This window comes from Halichoeres trimaculatus, unplaced genomic scaffold, assembly GCF_033239565.1.
Source record: "Halichoeres trimaculatus isolate MK-OKI-2021-1 unplaced genomic scaffold, fHalTri1.1 fHalTri1_scaffold_7, whole genome shotgun sequence".
Classification (NCBI taxonomy): domain Eukaryota; kingdom Metazoa; phylum Chordata; class Actinopteri; order Labriformes; family Labridae; genus Halichoeres; species Halichoeres trimaculatus.
In genome coordinates, this window is record NW_027437185.1 from 31,526,969 (window position 1) to 31,548,856 (window position 21,888).

A 21,888-nucleotide genomic window follows, 5' to 3' on the forward strand; every position below is an offset into this window, starting at 1 on the left:
GGTGTAATTAATGAATTTAATTAATACGTTAAAGTGACAGCCCTAATTTTAAAGTAATACGTTTCATACGTACCTGGCCTAATTCTTCATTCAGGTTGGAGGTGCGGGCCATGGCTGGTGTGTTTGTGGGTTCATAGAGCATATCAGTGTCCTTAAAACAAACCACAAAAAACTTTTGGTGCCACTTCTCTCAAGAGACAACATTTTTTCTATCACTCAAACTCAACATCAGCTGGTTTAAAAAAAAATCAAAGACAAAGATGAAGTAAAACTAGTATAAATTCACTTGAGCAACTGTGAGTTTGTTCAGTCTCATCCCCTCAAGAAAACGCTGAACAAACCCAAGCAGTGGGAAGCAAAGCCAACTGAGAACTGTCCTAAATGTTGTTAAAAAAAATCCTTGCGAGGATTTTCATTTAAAATTTAATGACAAAAGAAGCTCAGAATAACTTTAGGCAAAAGCAACAGTACGATTCCTCAGCCGAGATAGCTGCTGGGGCTGACCTAGTTACTCATAATGTAAGAGCACAATATTTAGGAGAACAATTGGATTTAGGAAGATAAGTCTAGACTTTACTCTGCCTTTTTTAAACATTATCCTGTGCAAGATGACAGCATGATTATTTTTTTTTTAAATTTCAATTAATTTATGCTCATCCAGATACTAAGCAGCAATAATGACAACAGATAGCCAATCATAGAAACAAAACTTCCACTTATTCAGGTCAAATCTTAGATGCATAAGAACACTTCATCATCCAGCCCCAGCTTTCAAAGGTCATGTAGAAAAAAAGTTGCTTCTCATTAGATCCAGCAGGTTTCAACATCACTTCTCTGCTTTGTTATCATCTCCGCGAGCTCCCAAGGGAACCACCACCGACTCTTGACTTTGTTCAGAAGTTTGCTTTTAACTTTTTCAGTCATCCATTTGATGTTTGGCAGGTAGAACACAGTGTGTTTTTTAAGAGGCTTTCTTTTAGCTGGTAGAAAAAAACTGCTGCCTGCTGCATTTGGGATCAAGAGCTTTGAAAGTGAATCAAACTGAAGGTTGCAGACTGTAAAACAAGAAGAAACGACACTAAAAGGCTGCACAAACTGAGATGAACTCAGCTGTCAAAAAAACTTGCATAGCACCTGTGGACAAAGTAGAGCATTCCTCTCAAAACAGCAGTTAAGCTAAGCCAGAGACGTTCACGAGTCTTCTTTTGCAAGTTCAAGTCAAGTCCCAAGTCTTAGGTCACAAGTGTCAGTCAAGTCTCCGGGTGATTCTTCATTTAAGGTAGTTTTTCTGTCCCCAGGGTAGATTTCCAAGAAAAAAAATGTTATTCAAAAAAACAATTATTGTATTTGTAAGAGTTCAGTTGGAGAAGCTATGAAAAAATAATTGTCTCAATAATATTTTAACACTTTTTTTGCATGTTGAAAATTCAATTGTGCAAAAATTACACTGTTTTGGGCTTGTCCCCAATCCAGGTATTTTAACATCCCCTCTTTAATAAAGCAATGAAAGTGACAAATTTATTCAAATCTTCAGTTTACTTTTCCTCATAACAACTTTAAAAGACATTTTTCAAATTCATATGGTTTATATTTGTTCAACCTGTTTAATTCATAGGTAAATTGTGCTGTCCCTTATGCCCTTATTGTCATTACCATCACACTCAACATTCCACAAACTAATAAAGTTTTTACAAAAAATTACCAACATTGTAGCATGCTAATTAGATGCTCCAGAAGATATAAGACATGATGCAGAAGCCTGATTTTTTTATGCCCATAAATGTGAGTAATATTATCTTTCATACACCCTGATGTGACAGTATGTTTATTAGGCGTCACCAAACGAGCTACTACTTGAATATTTTAACTAATAAGGAGGAAATTTCACTTTATTTACATATATTTTGTGTACATCGTATGCTAGCTAACCTATTAGCTTAGCAAGTCTAAAACTTAACCAACATTTTCTGCAAAAAGTTAAATTTGTCATAACGGTCTCACAGGTGACAAGCCCAAAACAGTGAAAATCTTGCACATTTAAATTTTCAACACAGAGAAGTATTAAAATATCATTATTTAGACACAGTTACTTTTTTTCATAACTTCTTCAACCTAACCCCTATAAATTTGTTTTTTGTAAAATAACATTTTTCTTCTTAAAACTCTACCCTGGGGACAGAAAAACTCCCTTAATTGAAGAATCACCCATCTATGAAAAGCATTCAAAGCATTTAATGTATTATTACCACTCCTATCTATTAGCAGTACTGATTTGTTGTTTGTTATATAATCACCATTGCCTAATCCATTTCACATTTCTTCATATTGCAATAAGAATAAAACACATGATGAATGCTTTTGAAAGAAACTGTATTCTTCCAACATAAACATAGTTACAGTACATCTTGCCCCCTATTGTACAGGCCCAGTGGTTAGATGTGGTGGATCCAGCATCTTTGATCCAGATCCTGCAGATTTTGCAGTCAGCACTCTGTTTGTTGGTGCCATCCTGTTTAAAGTTTTTATAACCAAATGTAATGACAAATGGTTCAGCAGCAGCTACAGGTTTGCCGCTGGTTGCTACTGTCGTAATCTGATGTACAAGTGATACCACTTGATGCTGCGAGGCACACACCGGATGTACAAAGTGCTTAGCATGGTTACCATGAAAAAAAGGGGAAAAATCTCATTCAGCTTGTCTGAGTTTCCTCAATCTTAATAAAAAAAAAACAACCCAAAATGATTGTTAATGAGTCCAAAAAACGCAAGTCCAAGTTAAGTCTAAAGTCTCTGTGTGTGCGACTTAAGTATGATTCGAGTCAGAGTCACAAACCTGAGTCCCCATCCCTGAGCTAAGCTAAGTTGGAGACAGTAGCTCGACTCACCCAGTTGATGAAGAATGCTTGGATAAACTTGATGACCTCCAGAGTGACCAGGAGACTGATGGGGATCAGGTTGTTGAACAGGATGATGAAGGTGAGGAAGTTGAGGCCAAAGTTTGCCGCCCCGCCATCTATCAAGGGACGAGTGTTGGAGAAAGGGAGGCGATACACAAGAGAGTCATCAGTACTGGTTTATAAATGTGAGTTAGTAAAAGAAAAATGCCCAAAGCTTCTTCCAGCCAATGGCCAATATTAACCCAATCCAGAGAAGGTTTTGGGCCAACGTTGAGCATTAGCTGGAAAAGAACCATTTCTTCCACCCAACCTCATCCTCTTTGACTCGGCTGATTAACAGTCAAATTTAACGTCCCAAAGATTCAGAAGGAGCGGACAGGGACTGAATTATCTCAAATGTCATTAGTGTCACAGCAGCAGCCTTGGCATCCAGCATGATCCAGGCGATGAGTTCAACAAAGCACTATGCAAGATGGTGCTGGTCCCCCCAGAAGCCCAAACATTTGGCAGTGCTCCACATTTAACCCCACTGACACCAAAAATAAAAACAGGAGGGATGTGATTTACCTTTCCTCAGCTTGCAGCAGGTGCAAATGTTACCTTCCTCAACCCCAAGCCTTGATCTTAGCATTGTGGGTTGAGAGGGACAGCCCTTCCCTCATGACAGAACGATTGCAAATCAAAAAGAACTGGATGGCACAAAGAAAGTGGCAGAATGGAAGCTACTGCTAGTACAACAACACACAAAGGGAGTACTTTTTTTTTTCAGAAGTGGGGAGGAAGACAAACATATTGGATGCTCTCAAGACAAAGGAGGGAGAATTCAGTCCATAGCACATTCTCAACCAACAAGGAGTGGAAAAGAGGGGGTGGATTATGCCAGCGAGGACGTTTTGGATGTTAATGATGATCACTACATCAACTCATTTCACTCATTTCTAAAAGCCAGCTTGTTATGCGATGTTACGTGAAAATTTCTGCCGTCAGATGAGAGTGATTTGTGTTGGATCAGTGCAGAGTCATTAAGAAAATTAAAATCAAACCAGGCCATGCACAAGTCACGCAAGTGCAAAAGGGACACTTGATGTCCTCTCCTAAAGTCTCTCTTTCAATAATATGAAAATTTAAGCCCTCATTATGTCTAATCAAGCATTCAGAAATGAAAAGATTTCAAACAAAACCATTTGCAGAAGGTTGTTGAAGAAATGGACTTGTAGTTATTTTATAATTTTTGAAATTATTGAATTGTTTTTTTAATAAATAGAGTTCCTTTTGTGTAAGAGGACCACATCTCCTCAACCCTGCTGTAAAAGCTGAAGCACCATGCTGTCAGTTAAATCATCATCATCTGTTTATTGACAGAGATAGTCAGCATAAATCCAATGAGATTAACGGTTCAGTGAATAATAGACGTGGCACATATGCGAAACATAGCGCCACACATTCAGCACCAAATCTGCATTAACGTAAAGTTTTCACAATGTATATGCTAAACGAATGCGCTGAGCTGATTCAGCAATCTGCAAGGGGTCAATGTTAAATTAATTATTCACAGGTCATGCATAATCTCGAGCTTCAGTGACATATGAGCCTGTGTGCTGTGCAGGTGGCTAACATTGACTCTTCTGCTCCTGTTGACATTTAATGATGTGAGTTTAATGAGATGTCAGGAATTGGACGGTCGCTCCACCTCTCTCTTTTGTCACAGGTTGGATAATATGCACTGGAAAGAGTCTCAACAACTCCTTATGAAGTACAATCAGTCTCAAAATGGACACCTGCTTTATGACTTACACTCCCCTCCACAGTCTTATATTGCTTGTTTTTGTAAAAGGGTTTGAACGCCATTGTTGGTAACACTGTAAAAAACCCGAGCACAACCGATCGGAGCCAATGCGAACATCTTCTAAAAAAAGGAACAGTGTAAGTCATAGTGCAAGCTAGATTTGACCAGGGCACAACCTCTCCTAAACAGGTCTATCAGGGTACAGAGTAATGGCCAGAGTGCCACGATAATCACTTTGCATACCAGGTTCAGAGCTTCATTACAACAGAATAACTGCCTCACAGTCTGAACAGCCCATGTTTTTAACAATGTCTGCCAAAGGAGCTTAGATTACTAAGATTTCTTTATAAAACATGTAATAACTAAGAAGGTTTCATCCCCCTTCCTTCCCTCTCTAGCTGTCCTTTGAAATCCACAGAGGAAAAAGAAGGCTGCAGAGGCATTTAGAAAATGTCAGCTCTTGCCCCTTGGGTTGCACCACATGTTGTATTCGAGCCATAAACAAATAGGCGCCTCCTGCTATGAAAGCTTCCCGTGTACGACATCACCCCCCGGCAGTCAAAGTAAATGCTGCTATTCATTTTTCTTAAGGAATTGTAGGAGGGGAAACAAAAGATGAGGGTCTGAAGCTCGGGATCTGCAAAGTGTTTAACGTGGCAGAAAAAAATGGAGGAAAAGTGAGACACTGTTTGCATCAGGCACTGAAAATAACTAGACGAAGGTACAAGAGAGCTGGAGGGGAAAAACCTATTGTTGGATCCCTGGTATGTGCTTGTCCATGGCATGGGCCCATACAAAGTAGGGCAACCATTTAGGGGCGAGGGTAGGGGGCTTCATTTGCTTAGCAAAGGCAGAGCTTCAGTAAGGGGTTAGTAAGGGAGGGTCATTCACGGATGGCCAAGGCTTTTAAATGGTTGTTACCTGGAGCTGTTAAAAAAACGACAACAAAGAAAACAACAAAATCAAACAGAACATTAGAAAGGAACCAAAAAGTACAGCAGCGCAGTGATATTCAACCATTTCTTTTTCACTCATTCACAACACATCTATGCATGTCACAGCTGTCTGTTCTCAGTTAACAGGGAATCTAGTCATTCCCGATTGCCACATATTTCACTTGTTATGCGAAACATAGTTTAACTGAGGCAACATAAACAACGACACGACACATACCAGCATTTAGGAACTTAAAATGACAAAGAAATAAGCTGATATGGACAAGTGAGACAAAATATGTGGAATAAGAGGAGCAGCGTAGGGCTGGTGGGGTTCTTACAGTTCAGATCCATGTACCAGGCATCATTGCCGTACTGGTACTTCCAGATGGTTTGGCCGATGGAGCAGACCAGAGAGATGGCCAGAAGGCAGCCAAAGAGCACGAGGATCTGAAAGTTGGTGATGCGCTCCACGTTGGAGAGCTTCAGAGGAGGCCGAGTGGAGTTCTGGATGAGAAAACCGACAATGTTAAATAAAAAGAAAGTCAGAAAATACTGCAATTTTACAGGAAAGAGAAAAATTCCAAATACGATATACCGTGATTTTTTTTGTTTGACAATATTAAAATAAGGATTCTCTGTCAAAAAACGACTTCTTTTTAGTTCAAAATTTTCATTTCAGTCTTTGTTTAAAAACTGGATTGGAAAAAAGTTACCACTTTTCTCCAGCAGAGGGTGAAATGTTTCACTCTGACTCACGTGATGTGCATTTAATGGGAAAATATGGCTCCTGGTATAGTCTGTAGACAATATCAACGGTGTTAAAAAAGCTAACTAACGATGACAAAAATCGAAAATATCGAATAATCACAATTTAAATCGAATTGGCACCCCCCAAAAACCCGTAAAAGAATTGAGCTGGAGTAGCATATCATCCCAGCTCTAAAGGAAACCATTTTTAACTATTCCTGTAAGTAATGCCCTGCAGATGCTTTCCAGAAATGTTTTACCTGCATGAGTTTTGTGTCATGTCCAGTGTAGACCACCACGCCGTGCACCCACTGAGTGTTTCTCAGCTGAGCTCCTCTCAGTAAGATCTGGTCTGGACCCAGTGGGACCGTACTGTAATAAGAAACATAACTGCCATGAGTTTATTTTACAGGGAGTAACATGATAACAAAGTCAGTGTAAAAGCTGAACTTGGGGATCTGTATTCTTAGCATGAGACGTTTTCTGGTGTCCTGTGATGTGTGCTGGTAGACTGAGTAGTTTTGACCAATCACACCAAGCTGGCTTCGGTGTTAGCAGGAACAACAGTCTGTGTGTTGAGCAAAAGCAGACTGAATACACATCACTGCAGTGTTGTCCCAGCTTCTGTGGGCAGTATTCAGACAATGAATCATTTATCTCTGTAAACAAATATCAGAGGAGGAACAACTAACAATCCTTTCTAGATCAAAAATTCTAACTTGAGCAACAGTCAAAAAAAAAGTCTTATAAAAGACTGATAAATGATAGATCTAACTTCAGTTTAACAAACACGAGTAAAAAGTTGGTTTCTTATTCCCCTGGTAACAGACTAGACAAAGTTTAGTGTGTGTTTGCTTCGGAACTAATTTTCTTTGTTTAAGACAACTTTTTACCAGATACAACTCGACTAGGTAAGGTATTTATCAGTACAGTTATGTAGCGCTGTTGTTAGAAACGTAACAACAGTCAGGTTTGTACTGTTCGTCAGAAGCCCCGGCTTTATCTAGCGCTACTAGCAGCCTGGTGCAACAACGTATCCGTAGGCTAACGTGTCAATAGGCAAACTGTCAGTTCTTACAGTGTTTAGCAGCCGTCCATACGTAGCTGACAGCCTGATGCTGTGAGATGTGTCTGTAATGTGTAACGTCAGTAATTCCTGGTTAGCTATGTCCTGCCAGTCATCTACCAAGCAGTGCTAACGTAACCTCGCTCTTCATGCTATTGATAGACTCTCAAGTTTGAACAGACCACTGCAGAATAACTGCTGACTGTGGGTTGGAATGAGCGTTAGCAAAAACTACTTTTAGCCTTTAGCTCAGGCTGTATCACTCGGCTGTTTGGCTTTCTTCTGCTCTTCTGTCCTTTTTCTGTCTGACAGTTAGACTACCATCATCACTAGGATCTCTCTTCTCAACTCTAAACTTTGCCAGTGGTGTTGTCATAGAGACTTGGATATGTCGTAAATCAATCCAGTCTTGCTCAACCTGATCGGGAAGCTACGAAGAAGCAAGGAAGTAGCATTTCAAAATAACCCACATTGGTGCTGATTATCTCATTTTAAAGTGTGGATTATGATCAACCATATATCTAAAAGAGACTTTTGCAAGATAAATTACAAACTCCTTACAGCCTCTTTAAGAATTAATTCCTCTTTTAGATTTATATTGAAACAGATGAATTGACAATTTATGATGCAGCTGTAAGTCCTATGGAAACAAATCCTTAGTTGTGAGTCATTCAACTTGACAAAGCTCATATCATTAGACCATAACAGGCATTGATCGGCAATGTGCTCAGATGTTGGTGCTGTTTGAAACACCTGCTCACTTCTTTCTTCTTTGAATTTTTATCTAAATTTTTACAAGTTTTTTTTTTTAATTTAATTTTTCTTTGGCACAAACTCGAATATAACATTTGATTTCACGCGTATATATTATAGGCTGTAAAAACTGCAGCTTGTGTCTTGAGTGAGTTAAGCCTGTGTGTTTACATAAGCTGTATGCTGGTAAAACTGAGCAATGAAGAATAGTCTTCCTTTACTTCAAAAGCACTTCATTAAACCACAGCCTGTAAAGGTGAGGGCGAGGCAGGGAGTTTCCCTCACCTGTGTCCATCCAGACGAATATTTCCAACAAACTCATAAAGATGGCGGTTCGGGCTCTCGCACTCCATCCGCCCTGAGAGTCGCATGAGGCTGTCGATGTCCTTTATGTCTGCAGTCGTTTGCAGACCCTTGAGGTGGATAAAGAGAAGCATCATAAAAGTGATCGGAGTTTGTGAACAAAGACTTTAAAAAAGATGCTCACCTGTCTGATTTTAAGGTTTGTTTCTCCATCCAAATTAGACGTTTCGATGTAGCACATACCCTGTGGTTCACTGTTGGGAGGAAGAGGATTAAGACACTTGGAGCTGCATCATGAAATGACTGAACTACTATCTACTTGAATACATCTGGTTTATCTTATAAAAGAGTTTGACTCAGCTTTATAAACTATCAGCAAAGAGGAAATTTAGGTCTAATGCACTTTTTCCCTCTACAGTTAAGGAAAGAGGGGTCACTACAAACAAAGACGCTGCATGTCAGCTTCACATCTACTCAGTTACAAAACACTACTTCAAAGTTTTACAGAGAGGAAGTTTCTGACTTTATGTACACAAACTATCCCTTAATCTGACATAGCTTCTTTGTTTGTGAAACTGTCTATCAAGAAGAACTTTAAAACACTACAGAAAGGTCAGAGAGAACAGAGGAAGAGGAAACACCATAGTGGGGTGATAGGAGCAAGCAGGCATGCCGAGCACAACAAACAGAGCAGACAAATGGGCCTCTGACAGACTCTGGGCACGGGGACAGAGGCAGGGAGAGCATGCCGGTGCTTAAGGTGAACTGGGGCTCTGGTTAGCTACTCTTTTAATGGAGTGATTTATTTATTCCAGAGTCTGGTCCAAAAACACACACAAGAAAGGAGGGAGGGGGAAATCAAAACGAGATCTGGACACTGAAGCCCGACCACAATCAATGGGAGGTTTGGGATCTGCTGCTATTAGTCATCAGATGGAAGTGAACTCTCAAAGGTACTGATGAAAAAGAGCTTAAAGTGATACTCCGGGATGGAACAAGTTGGGTCCTATCACAAGGTTTAGAGCAGAAATTACCCCTACAGCAGTGATTTTGTGCAGCAGAAGCCCAGAGCGCTCGTACCAAACACCCCCTCCCTGCTCCTCTGCCGGTTTCCTCTGCACTCAGACGGGGCCATATTTTACTTGACCAAAAACACAAATAAACGGACTCCCACCGAAAAAATCTGATATAGGTCTGCATTCACGCTTTATTTAGAGAATTTTCAGCGCGTTACTTTCGCATAAAACACAGCTAAATAAGGCTCTAGTTCTCATCGTGTCTCTTCGTCCTGGCAGACTACCTGCTTTTGTTTATATCTAGCACGCCGCACGCGCGGACTGATACACTAAGTGGCGAGTGCCTCATAGCCAACTGTGGCTCTGCAGCGGAGGTAGCGCTGTTTTACGACACGATGAGAACTAGAGAAAGTAAGGAGCTGAAAATTCTCTAAATAAAGGGTGAATGCAGACTGATATCAGATTTTTTCGGTGGGAGTCCATTTATTTGTGTTTTTGGTCAAGTAAAATATGGCCCCGTCTGCGTGCAGAGGAAACCGGCAGACGAGCAGGGAGGGAGTGTTTGGTGCGAGCGCTCTGGGCTTCTGCTGCACAAAAACACTGCTGTAGGGGTAATTTCTGCCCTAAACCTTGTGATAGGACCCAACTTGTTCCATCCTCGAGCATCACTTTAAGTTGTAATACCGACTCTTTGCATGTGAGTTGCATGAGATCAACACAACTACAGGTTCAAGATGCTGCTCAGCTTCACATCTTGAAACGAGACTGCATGCAGTTTGTCACGTCAAGTTAAGGTGCTGCATTCAGCGTGCCAAACAAGCCATGCAAGGGCAGGAATATGTAAAATATATTCACACCCAAAACTTCTTTGATAGTATTTATCTTTTTTTAATCATTGCAGTGTTAGATGTTTCAGCCAAACATTGAAAAGTGTCGACTGCACAAAGTAAAACACAATGAAGAGATTCAAATTGAGGATGCCAAACCACTTTAAGATACAATGAGGAAACTTCCTTTTGACCACTGCATCAGACCAAATATTTGTTTAACGTGTCAGGAGTAAGAAAAGCCTGTCCCACTAAGTCCACACAACCCCGATCTCTCCCACCGCTGTTTTGTTGGCAGTGTTGCTGGTTTCCTGACCTGGACGACAGTATGACGAGGTCAGCCGGGAGGTGATCCCCATTTGCAGCTCTGACTACTTCCCCAACAGCCACCTGACATTACCAACCACACACCAGCAGGGGGCGAGAGAGAGGAGGTGTGGCAGTTGTTATGTGGAGAGGAGGGGGAGGAAAAGGATGAGAAATAAAGGAAGGATGGAGGGGAGGAAAAAAAAAACAGACAAGACAGACAAACAGCGAACATGTAAGGGGAGAGAGACAACTGTTTCAGTTTCAGGGAGATGAGAAGAGCAAAATGATCAGTCCTGTATGATCAGAGTCATCTGTTCACCTTTTCACAAAACCATTTAGAAAAAAAAGAGGATGCTGAAATTGCTCAGTTTTGAGCAAAAACAAAAGTCTACTCAGAAAAAATAAATACAAAGGGAAGTTTGAGTGAGTAGAGACGACTTTTCTTTGGAGGACAATCAATCCATGGCAGGACCAAATGATTTTTAGAAAAGGTGAAGGAGGTAGGTCGGTTTATGTTGACATGATAGATCCAAATCTACACCAAAATTCACTGAAAAGCTTTCCAGCCCAGAGAGGTGATGGTTGTTACAAGATGTAGATCATCACACTTTGTCTTTTTACCAGACTCTGTGCAATATAAGTGAAGATTTCTGAGTTCAAATTTGTTCAAATGACTGTGAAACACTTTGACAGTGTCTTTTATATATAATCTAACCATCACTTCTCAGGAGGAGCTGAGAGAGAGCAAAAAATAAACAAAGGAAGAGAAGTTTTCCACAGTCTGGCAGCAGGGTGGACTCTGATACCTGGACGATAAAATGACAGCATCCGCAGGAACGAAATCACTGCCATTTACTCTAATAATATCGCCCACCTCAACCTGTGAAGATAAACTGGTTACTGCTGAGCACGACCTATAAAACAGCATCAGTGAAAACATAATTTGAAAGTTAGGAGTGAAAATACACAGCTGGTGAGGAAACAAAGGTAAGTACAGAGAAAGAAGCGAACATAAAATACAAATGATGAGAAGAAACAACGGGAGTCTTCTTTAAATCACACATGAATTTCACAGAGGAGTAAAAACAACAGCAGGGTAAGCAACAAGTAGCTAGCTAGGAATATAACCAATCCAATAAGCTACAAACAGCTGAATGAAAATTATCTCATGCTAATGAAATAATGTGTAAATATTAAAGAAGTTGTTAAATTTATGAGTTAAAATTTGATTCATAAGATGAACTGCAAAAAAACAAAGTACAAGCAAATGTTCATGTCTTATTGTTAGCCTTACTGTCTTTTGAGACTTATTAGCCACATTTACATAAAATGTCCGGAGAATTTATCTTATTCAAGATATTAAAAGACAAAAATGAAGCCTGAAATCGGCAAATGGGGTTAGAGAAATGTATTTAAGGCCTTGTCCACGTGTAGTACGGTATTTTCAAAAGTGAATAACCCCCCATTGTTGGATAAAAAATACTTTTGTCCACACCATAGACTGTATATAGAGTGGACAGCATGGCGCCGCCATTTATCATTGTACGGTTTTGAAGCCAAAATATCGCCGCCTCAGGTGCCACCATTGTAGCAGTTTGGAGCCACAGTCTGCGCAGTATAGACGATGAGGGATTCTGGGAGAATCTGAGTGGAGCTGGGTGACAAAAATAATAAATGTTTTTTTTTCTTTCGAGAGTCTAATCACTTCCTGACTCTACCTCCTGACATGTTTTACAATCTCAAAAAAAATACACAAGAACGGCAGCTGTCAATCATTGTTAAACGTTACGTAAAGCCTTATTTTTAACCTCGTAAAGCTAATGTAAACAAAACTTTCCGGAAAAAAGAGGACTTGAATACAAGGCAGCCAAATAATATCTTCAAATCACCACAACAATCGGACGTGAGAAACATTTCTACGAGGTGTAATAATTTTTCAAAGTTTGACCACAGCCCATCTGGAATGACTGGAAAGCCGTGTTTTTAAACCTACACTGCAGCCAGTCATCAGGGGGAGCAGTTTTTGTGGAGACCTCAATTCGAGCCGAGCAAGTGGGCGTCCATTTTTTTCACAGTCTATGGTCCACACACAGCAAATCCGCTGATAAGTGTGGCTCAAGGCATTTCAAACCCATATTTAGCAGTGTTTTCCACACGTAAAACCCGTGCCAGCTAATCAGAATGAGCCCCCGTCATTCAGCTGTGATGTTTGAGAACTGAAAACTCTGTTTACTGTCGTCTACACAAAACCTTGAAACCAGAGTTTTCCAAAATCTTATCCTTGGCCGGGGTTTTCAGAAAACACCGTTTTTAGTGACGTAAAGCTGCAGGTTTGTGTGGATGACAGGCGTAAACATATAAAAATATATGAGGTTTCCCAAATACCTGGGTACGTGAGGACATGGCCTAAGTTTCTTTAAGTAGGTAAGTAAGTAAGAATAATGTCTTCTTTCAAGAAATGAAACAAGCTAGTTTTCTTACCCCACTTTACAAGCAATTCAGGCAACATTTTTTCTACTAAATTTGAGACATAAACAGTTGTTTGGATTTCCATTTTTGCAGTGTGAAGACTACACATCATACTTATGCGCATTAATAATTCTTTGTACGATCAAAGGCGTCATAGACACAGCATGTTCTTATTTCATTCCTTTAACTCACTTCATCTACAGCGCTTTAAATGTCCTGCAATGGTCCCCACACCTGTGCATTAATATATTTACTGTTGAATACTGCAAATTTATTGTATCCAAACTCCTGGAAACATATAAGCTAAATGAAATGACTTATAGTACGCATGCTGGCCTTGTTTGAGTGATCAAAAAAGTAACTACTTAAACAGCAAACTGAAATTTTGAAGAGAAGCTGCTTTTAGATGTAAAAAGCATTAATTATTCACAGCTAGCCTTTTTAGAGAAGATTTCTGCGTGTATTAAAAGGAGGGACATTCATAACGCAGCAAGAAACATGGTGATTTGTGCCTGCAGGAACCAAGTCAACGCATGAATTAAATATTTTGTTAGTCCGTGACGTTTCACTTCATGTGATTCTCTTCCCTGATGTTCTGCTTCGTGTTTTTGAGCTTAGGTCAGCGTGTTTTATGCTGTACTGCTATTGTATCATATGAGTGCAGATTTCTTCCTGTTCATAAATGCTACAAGCTTAAAGTCTGAGGCTTGGTCATTTCTACAGTGACTGGTGTTTTTACCACATCCTTTTTTGCAGTTCCAGCCACAATAAGATAATTATTTCATCATGAGGAGGTTCGTCTTTGTCCTCCAGCATCGCCTGCTAATGACCGTCCACATGGAAACGCTGGATTAATTAGAGACTGCATACTAGAAGGGTCAGAGGGTGTATGTGTTAGATTTCTCTGGCTGACAACTACACCATGGAGGGTTCACTGGTAGAATGAATGATCTGTTTCCAGCTCTGGATTATTGAAATGCAAACTTATGAGCAGATTATTCTATTACACAATGTGTGTGTGCATACCTTCTCCCAGTGCACTATCTCCCAGGCACCATTCCTTAGAACTGTGTTGGGAAAGCAGAGACAGGAAGGGAAGTTACAGTATGAGACAAAGAGGAAGTAACAGTGACCAATAAGGAAGATTCACATAAGGGGGAAGCACGTGAAAAACAAGCATTGAGGAACATTTCCCAACTACATTCAGTTTTACATTCTACAGGCAAACCAACAGTGCGCTGACTGAATCAAAAGAAATGGTTTTCAATACCTTGACATTCTTTTTTGTTGACAACACTGTCGGCATTGTGACGTTTCTGTAAGCAGAGAGAAAGAGCAAAATCAGAATCACACATTTTAAAGTCAAAGGCTACTTTGATATAAAGGAAGAGCCCATTTTACAGGTTCAACCCTGCAGGAGAGTTACTCCTGTGTGAGAATCTGATGGGATTAGGGATGCACCAATCCAATCCTGGTATCAGTCTCTGCATTTGAGTAAGGCAGAGTTAAAACAGCATGAAGGACAATAATTACAGCAATTCATCAGAGTTATTACACGTTTCACTACCAAATCGCAAATATGTGCAAGTTTAATTCCTCATTTACAGTTTACAGTGAAACTGTTATTTCCATTAGTGTAAGAGGTTTTCTCACCACACATTTGAACTTTTATGATCCCATGAAACAATAACGGTCAGTTTATATATATTTTTATGTCATTTTGGTTTACAAAGTTGGAAAAGTCAGACATTTACTAAACATAAACCTCAGTGTCATCTGCATATCAACAAATAAAAAGTGTTAAATCAATACCAGTGTTAGATCGGAATTTGTATTGGTGGAAAGGAGAGAAATAAGATTTAACATCCAGTGTTACATAACTGCAAATATCTATGTTTATGAAGAGGAAAAAGTCATTCGAAAATGTCCATTAAAAGGTTTACACCATACTGAACAGTATAAGTAAGAACAAAGGGGTAAAGGTGTGAAAAAATATTGATACGGCAATATGTCGCAATACTCTGACCTGTGATAAATCAGAATCCGAATTAGAATACTTAATTGATCCCCAAGAGGAAGTTTCATTTCAGTTACACCCCTTTCAAGCTATATAAGCAAACCAACTTGGGGAAACACAGAAAATGGATTAACCTAGGAGCTGCCAGCTACCCAGAGCCCCTTTGCAATAGATATAAAAAAAAAACAGCAACGGGAGAAGAGAGGGGGGAAAAAAGTCAATTCCAGACTATTCCCAACAGAAGATGTAGTTTAAGATCCAGAAAAAAACACCTCAGCATATAAGCACATGATAACAACAAACAAAAACTCGAAGACTTGCACAAATGTCACTGCTCAGCCATGGAGGGGCGCGCATGCAGCCTTACCCAGGCATGTGTGCATCAACCCTTTGAAGCTGAACTGTAACGGCACCAAACTGTACTATGCTAATACCATACCAATATTTTAACTCTCAATATCAACATTTTGATAAAATAAAAGTTCATTTTTTAGGTGAGTTGGAAGTACAATACGTCTTCCACGCCTCCACTGCAGTAGATGGCGCTGAAGAGCTACTCCACTGTATGTTTCACATAAACTGTATAATAAATATAACCTCAAAGTATATTCAAAATACTGTATTCCTAAACTTGTTGATGTGGGTTTTCCCTATGTTCTTGGGTCTGTTAGTTTTTTTACAGCGTGGTAGGCTGATAAAATAATAATCATAGTAATATTTTGCTTAATATTAGATTTTTAATGGGTAACATTGGTTATGCCAAGTGGTATTTATCAGTTTCACCAACTGACCACATCTTTTACCCAATAATTTCTTTGCAACATTAGTTGAATGTCACAGTAGTTTAAGTGACAAACTTGATACACTTTGTGTTTTCAAGCTAAGTAGATGTATGAAACACTGCATTTCAAACATGATAAAATAGCAAAGTTGTTTTCAATCAAATAGTTAACTGTGTAGTAAATCACAATATTGTAATATTGTGATATTATCGTATTGTGACCCAAGTATCTTGTTGTGTATCGTATTGTGAGGTTCTTGTCAATACTCACCCCAACAAAGGGGTAGACTCAAAAATGTCATGGGTTAAAAGCTGAAAGATCACACCTTAGCATTATGTACTGTCTACAACAGGGGTAGGCAACCTAGGGCACGAGTGCCTGAACTGGCACGCGAGGATATTTATGTTGGCACACAGAGAATAATTACATTGAGACAGAGGACAAAACAAATAAATGACATAGATTATAAAACTGTTGTGTTGTATTCTATCTAACACAAGAATGTTCTTATGTAAAAATTTAACAAATAACTTCAAATAATAAATCTAAATCATTGACGTTACAAATGTGCTAATTTGTCTTGCAAGTGCATCACTGCAAATCTCTTGGAACGTCAGTCTACTGTCTCTCAATCACATTTATTTAGCGGCGACACAGTGTTAGCAAAGTATGCAAAACAAAGCAACACATTCAAAAATTTCTGTACTGTTAAAAAAAGGGCAATGGTAGGAAGTTATAGCATTTCTCACTGCATAACTAAGCATGGAAAACCATTCAAGGAGACTGTCTTATCGACTGTCAATGTTTTAGAAGCAAGTCATGGCACTTTGGGCATGAGTGTATTTTAAAGTAGCGCAAGTCACAGAAAAGGTTGCCCCCGGTCTACAACAACCAACCAGAAAGATCGTGCATCCCTGTTCTGTACATTAAAATAGCATCTCATTACTAACTGTTGTATAGGTGTACGTGGCAGCATCAAAATAAACATCAGCACTATGACCGCCCCTCATGTCTCTCTCGTCTGCTGACCAGCCGTGCAATCAAATGTGACTTTAACAGCTGATACCAAGGGACAGCTTGTCAACTAGCATCACGCTGAGTAATAATGTGTTGCTGAGTCCGTCTCATATAAATAATCACTGTGTTTTAAACGCAGCTCTGAAAGCACGGAGCCGTGCGCTGTGCTTGATTAGGGAGGGGAGGACAAATCCACTTACATCCTGCCTAATAATCTGTTTACTTTGAAGATGCACTCGAATTCACTGCAATTGGAATTCAATTAAGAGCTGATTTTGTTAAATTCGGCTCATTGTAATGTACAATTCAAGTGGAAAAAATGACAAAAAAACAAACAAATCCTTTTTCTAGCTCTTGAAAAACCACAGTGACCGGAGGTGAAGTGAGTCACATCAATAGAGCTGCTAATGGAGGACAGGTATTTATCACTCTCCTTAGCCAGACTTTCTTTAATGAGCTGTGGACTCAAGCTTGCAGTCTCGAAACCACAAAAACATACTTTTCTATTCATTATGTGCTGCATGTCAAGGTTTTACTTGGTTTTCTTGATCTCAGATTTTTACATTCCTCTTCCTCCCCTGGCTTTTTTCACTGGACACAAATTTGTTTTAATAACCATGCAACATGCTGCAGTGCCCTAAGAATGGGCTAGCTCTGGCCACGCTATGCCTGGAATGAATAGAAAAAAAGAAGTTTGCTGGTGGAGACCTTTACACACCTCATTCATCATCCTCTCTGCAGAAGCTGTCAGCTAGTCTCATTCATCCACGCTCTCTGTCCATGCTGTACATCCCTTTTTCTATTCATACATGTGTGGAAGCAGTAAAACTATGTTTTATTACTTTTCCTATGATTCTCTTTCTGTCTCTTCCTCTCATTCCCTTCCTCCCAACAGACTTGGAAAAAAAAGGAGATGCTGTGTATTAGGATGATGTGTGTAATCACAGCACCGTGGATGGAGGAGCACACTGAGGTTATGCATAAATACTGCAGTATCAGGCCTCTGTGGACAGAAAAATGAAGGCAACGGGAGATAAAAAAGGGTAGAGCATCTGCAGTGTTACCTTGATTAACCTGCTAATATGGCTTCAATATAAACCCAATGAGACAGTGAGCAGCAGCATTGGAGGTTGAATAACCAAGTTTTCTTCTATCTAGCTGCTGTACTAAGGATATCGTCTGACCTGATATTTATTTTTTACCTAACATTTTAAGCTGAGTTATTAAGTTACCACCAATATCTGCAGCACAGACAGTCTGCAGTATGGGGGGATGCATTGTGCTGTGCAGTGTGTGTGCATTCTGCATCATTCATGAAGTTGGGGGTCGATGTAGCCCTGTCAGGTCAACTTATGAGGGACAGTGTTGTGCAGGGAACAGACGTGTGCGCAGGTGACCTTCAGCAATAAAGACAGAGTCATCACCACTCCGTTCCCATGTTTTTCACAACAGGCTGAGGGTAAAAAGTGCTGTGCTGGTCCTTTCAGCACCAAATAGAAGCTAATAGTATCTGTCCACCGGGACCCGCAGAGAGGATCGCATTGCAGGGTCACTGCAATACAGACGGATGCAACATTCCCTTACTAAGTTAGGATGGACTTGAGTGGATTACCGAAGGGTTGTGTTGTTTTTGAGACTTTGTAAAAATAATCCACCTAAATGAATAAATGCTCAAATCTACCTCATGCAAAATAATTTGCACTTCAGGAGCATCTGCTCAACAGTTCTGATTCCTCTGGAGGGCAGACAGTTGTTTTGTTTTGTTAGAATTAACTTCCTTTGTGCAGGAGCATCGAGTATCTAGGTTAATTGACTGACTGAGTACTGTGGGTGCAGTGGGCACAGCTGTGACCTCAGAAGTTTGTGTGTTTGTGTGTGTTTGTGTGTGTCTGATAGTGTGTCTATATGTCTGGAAGTATCCTGCTGTGGTCACATCACCATCAAACATTCATCTCTACTTCACAGTTCAGCACTTTGATGGCAAACTGAACTGTGTTGGAAAAACAAGCCACTCTCTATAGGAGGACAGTCCCTTTAGGATAAAGTGGCCTGGTTTATGGTTTCTAAATGACGTGCTCCACTTAACCCACGTCATAGACTCAGACAGTTGCGTTTGGTCGGTATCTGATTACAATTTGACAAAGCATCCAACATGTATCCACGGCAAAGATGGTTGATAACTTGATTCAAACAAAATCTCATTGATACAGCTTAACAACTTTTTATAAACAGATATTTTTCTTGTTTTTCATCTCACCAAATCTTCAATGATCTCCTTTACAGCAGCAACCACCAGGATGAAGAGCAGCGGCACTAGTGTGGTCCACCGACCAGTGGGGGACACATCTGGGATTTGCTGAAAGATAAAAAGGATGTGTAAAACAAATGGAATGGTGGAACATTATAAACAAAATCTTATGGTAATAGTTTCAAGGTTCGGTTAAGGCTGAAGTTAGGCTAACTATGTCAGACCTGTCTGAAAGTGGTCAAGAAATAAAACCCAACTTCTGAATTACTTCTAACACAAACTAAACGCATGGCTCTGTCAGTACATCTATGCGGTAAAAATCAGGGCTGTCATGATATTTTTTATGCTTTGGCCTTTTACACATCCTAACATGTTGCGTTGATTTACATGTAGGTTTGTCAACTGACACCCACCAAGAAAGATGTCGTTTCTCAAATAGCAAGGCTTTCTCAAACATTACTATTCTGAGGTGAGGCATCAAAACAGCAGTTTTTTCTTATCTAAACCAAAAAGAATGAGTACCAGGACTTGTTTACTTCTGCCTCTGAAACTGAAACTCCTGAAAAGTGCAAATGCTGCAAAGATTAATGGATATCTCAGAGCAACTGTTCCATTTTAACAATGACTGAAAAATTACTCAATGGACTCCTGCATATTCCTATTTTCCTTTAAGTGCAATAGAAAAGAATAGATGTTTATTGCCATTTGGACAGGTTTAGGGCAGTAAAGGTACTAGGGGTGGGAGAAAAAATGGAAATTTAATATCTCTCTTTTTTTTCAAATTCAAATTCAAATTCTTCATTTCAGTCTTTGCTTTTAAACTAGATTGGATAAAAAGTTACTGCTTTTTTTCAGCAAAGGATGAAATGTTTCTCTCTAACTCACTTGATGTGCATTTAATGGGAAAATATGACTCCTGATAGTCTGTGGACATAATCATCATCATTTGACTTTTTCACATGGTCTGGTGTTCAAAAAGAATCGCAATTCGTCCCAGCCCTAACAGGTACACTGGAATTTGTGGCATTTCTCGCAAATGTAGAAATTAAATCAAATAGTGATTTACTGATATAAAAACAAACAAAAGGGTACAAATGTAAAATATAAGTAGATAAATAAGAAAACAAATAAGATGTAGGAAAAACTTGGAAGACAAAATGAAATGTACAAAAGCTGTACTATGTGTTTAAAATACAACAACAGCTTTGTCCTTTCAAAATAAAAAATAAAACCCTGACCACACTGATGTGGCTGTGTGGGTTTGAATAGTTAAGGCTACATGTTAATAACATGACGCACAATTCATTGCATCTATTTGATTATCAACTTCAGAAACTGTGAAAACTTGCTCTAAATTAATTTATACAGGATTTAAACCTGACACACCAATTGTGATTAATGATGATTAATATTGAAATTCTGTGATTGATAATTTCAGATGGTGTGATATCCATAAATATGAGTTTATCTATCTTCAATTAGATGCACTAGTGTTCTCTGTTAACTTTTTAACATATCAGTGGTATAAAATGGACTTATAGTAAATTTTATGAAATAAGATATTTATGTGATATTGAAATACAACAGGTTTTGATTCCAGAAATAGTGTTTAAATTACTCCTTATACATAAAAAATGCAGGTGTCATAAATAATGTAAAGAGACTTTTCAGTAGCTATTTAAATAACAGCTAAAATCATTTTTTAAAAACTGGCACTTAGAAGACATAGAAGACTAATGAATGCAACATCAAATGTTAAAGAAGGTATTTCTAGCCAAAACAACTTCTGCTCTCCTTTCCACTGAACGTTTCATTATGACGATATTTTAAGTCTTTCCAAATTAACTGCTAAATACCAGTGTAATTAAAGCCCTGCGAGGGCCTCCAGAGACAATCACCGTTAGGAAACTTGAACGAAATAGATCCCTCATCTCCCTCATCTGCATAGATGTTTTATTCAAGGTCGCTCCATCGACAGGCCAGGTAATGAAGATTCACACAGGCTGCTTTTCAAAGCAGCGACTTCAAGGGCACTGGATTGAGCCCTTTCTCATCCACAAAGCTCTCATTAGCCAAGGCTAGCCTGTCAGCGCTAACACAGGCAGAGGCTGGGTGCTTTACAGCTGCTCTTCTCTCATTATTTAATACTTCCTGAGAGGCTCTCAGCACCTGAGACATGGATTTGGTTTCCTTTGAATCATGTGGTGATGATTGTTGGTTGAGGTGTTAACTGTTCTTTAAGGGGATTAGTGCTGACCTATATTAAATCAGCAAACCACCGCAAACTTCCTGAGGGCAGGTACGTCTTTGTTCTTCCTGTTTATCAATCAAAAAAGTGACGGTGTGGAGAACTTGTTTCACTCTAGATTTTTTACTTCAGGCTCTGTATCAGGAAGAATGTCACACTAACGGGAAATCCATGCAGTTTTACTGCAGCTTAAAGGTAAGGGTACAGAAAAAGCCCCAAATACTGTGATCTACAGCTCCTCATGCATTCCTAGGCCCAATTTACATGACAATGTTTCATACGAAAACACTTACCTGTAGGGAAAAAAATCTGTGTTTACATGGAAAAAGTGAGGGGCTGAAAACGCTGTAGCAGGCATGCAAGGCCTGTAGTTGGCGCTATAACTGTCTTGCTTTTGGTACATGTTTTGGCGGATACTAAGTGCAGAAGTGGAGCAACATATGCACATTTTGTTGTTTACAGTCA

The 21,888-nt window shown here is 39.4% G+C and overlaps 1 protein-coding gene across 2 annotated transcripts in view; it reads right to left on the reverse strand.

Moving 5' to 3' along the window:
* atp8a1 (ATPase phospholipid transporting 8A1) overlaps positions 1-21,888 on the reverse strand; it is a 143,193-nt gene that overhangs the window by 83,190 nt on the left and 38,115 nt on the right. For both annotated transcript variants that reach the window (XM_074673515.1, XM_074673514.1), the window contains exons 4-13: positions 19,185-19,283; positions 14,382-14,427; positions 14,138-14,178; positions 10,650-10,723; positions 8,675-8,744; positions 8,473-8,600; positions 6,629-6,740; positions 5,960-6,125; positions 2,886-3,013; positions 74-151 (exon numbers count right to left, since the gene is read on the reverse strand). In XM_074673515.1, coding sequence (XP_074529616.1) covers positions 74-151; positions 2,886-3,013; positions 5,960-6,125; positions 6,629-6,740; positions 8,473-8,600; positions 8,675-8,744; positions 10,650-10,723; positions 14,138-14,178; positions 14,382-14,427; positions 19,185-19,283 — 942 coding nt within the window. The remainder of the gene's footprint in view (positions 1-73; positions 152-2,885; positions 3,014-5,959; positions 6,126-6,628; positions 6,741-8,472; positions 8,601-8,674; positions 8,745-10,649; positions 10,724-14,137; positions 14,179-14,381; positions 14,428-19,184; positions 19,284-21,888) is intronic.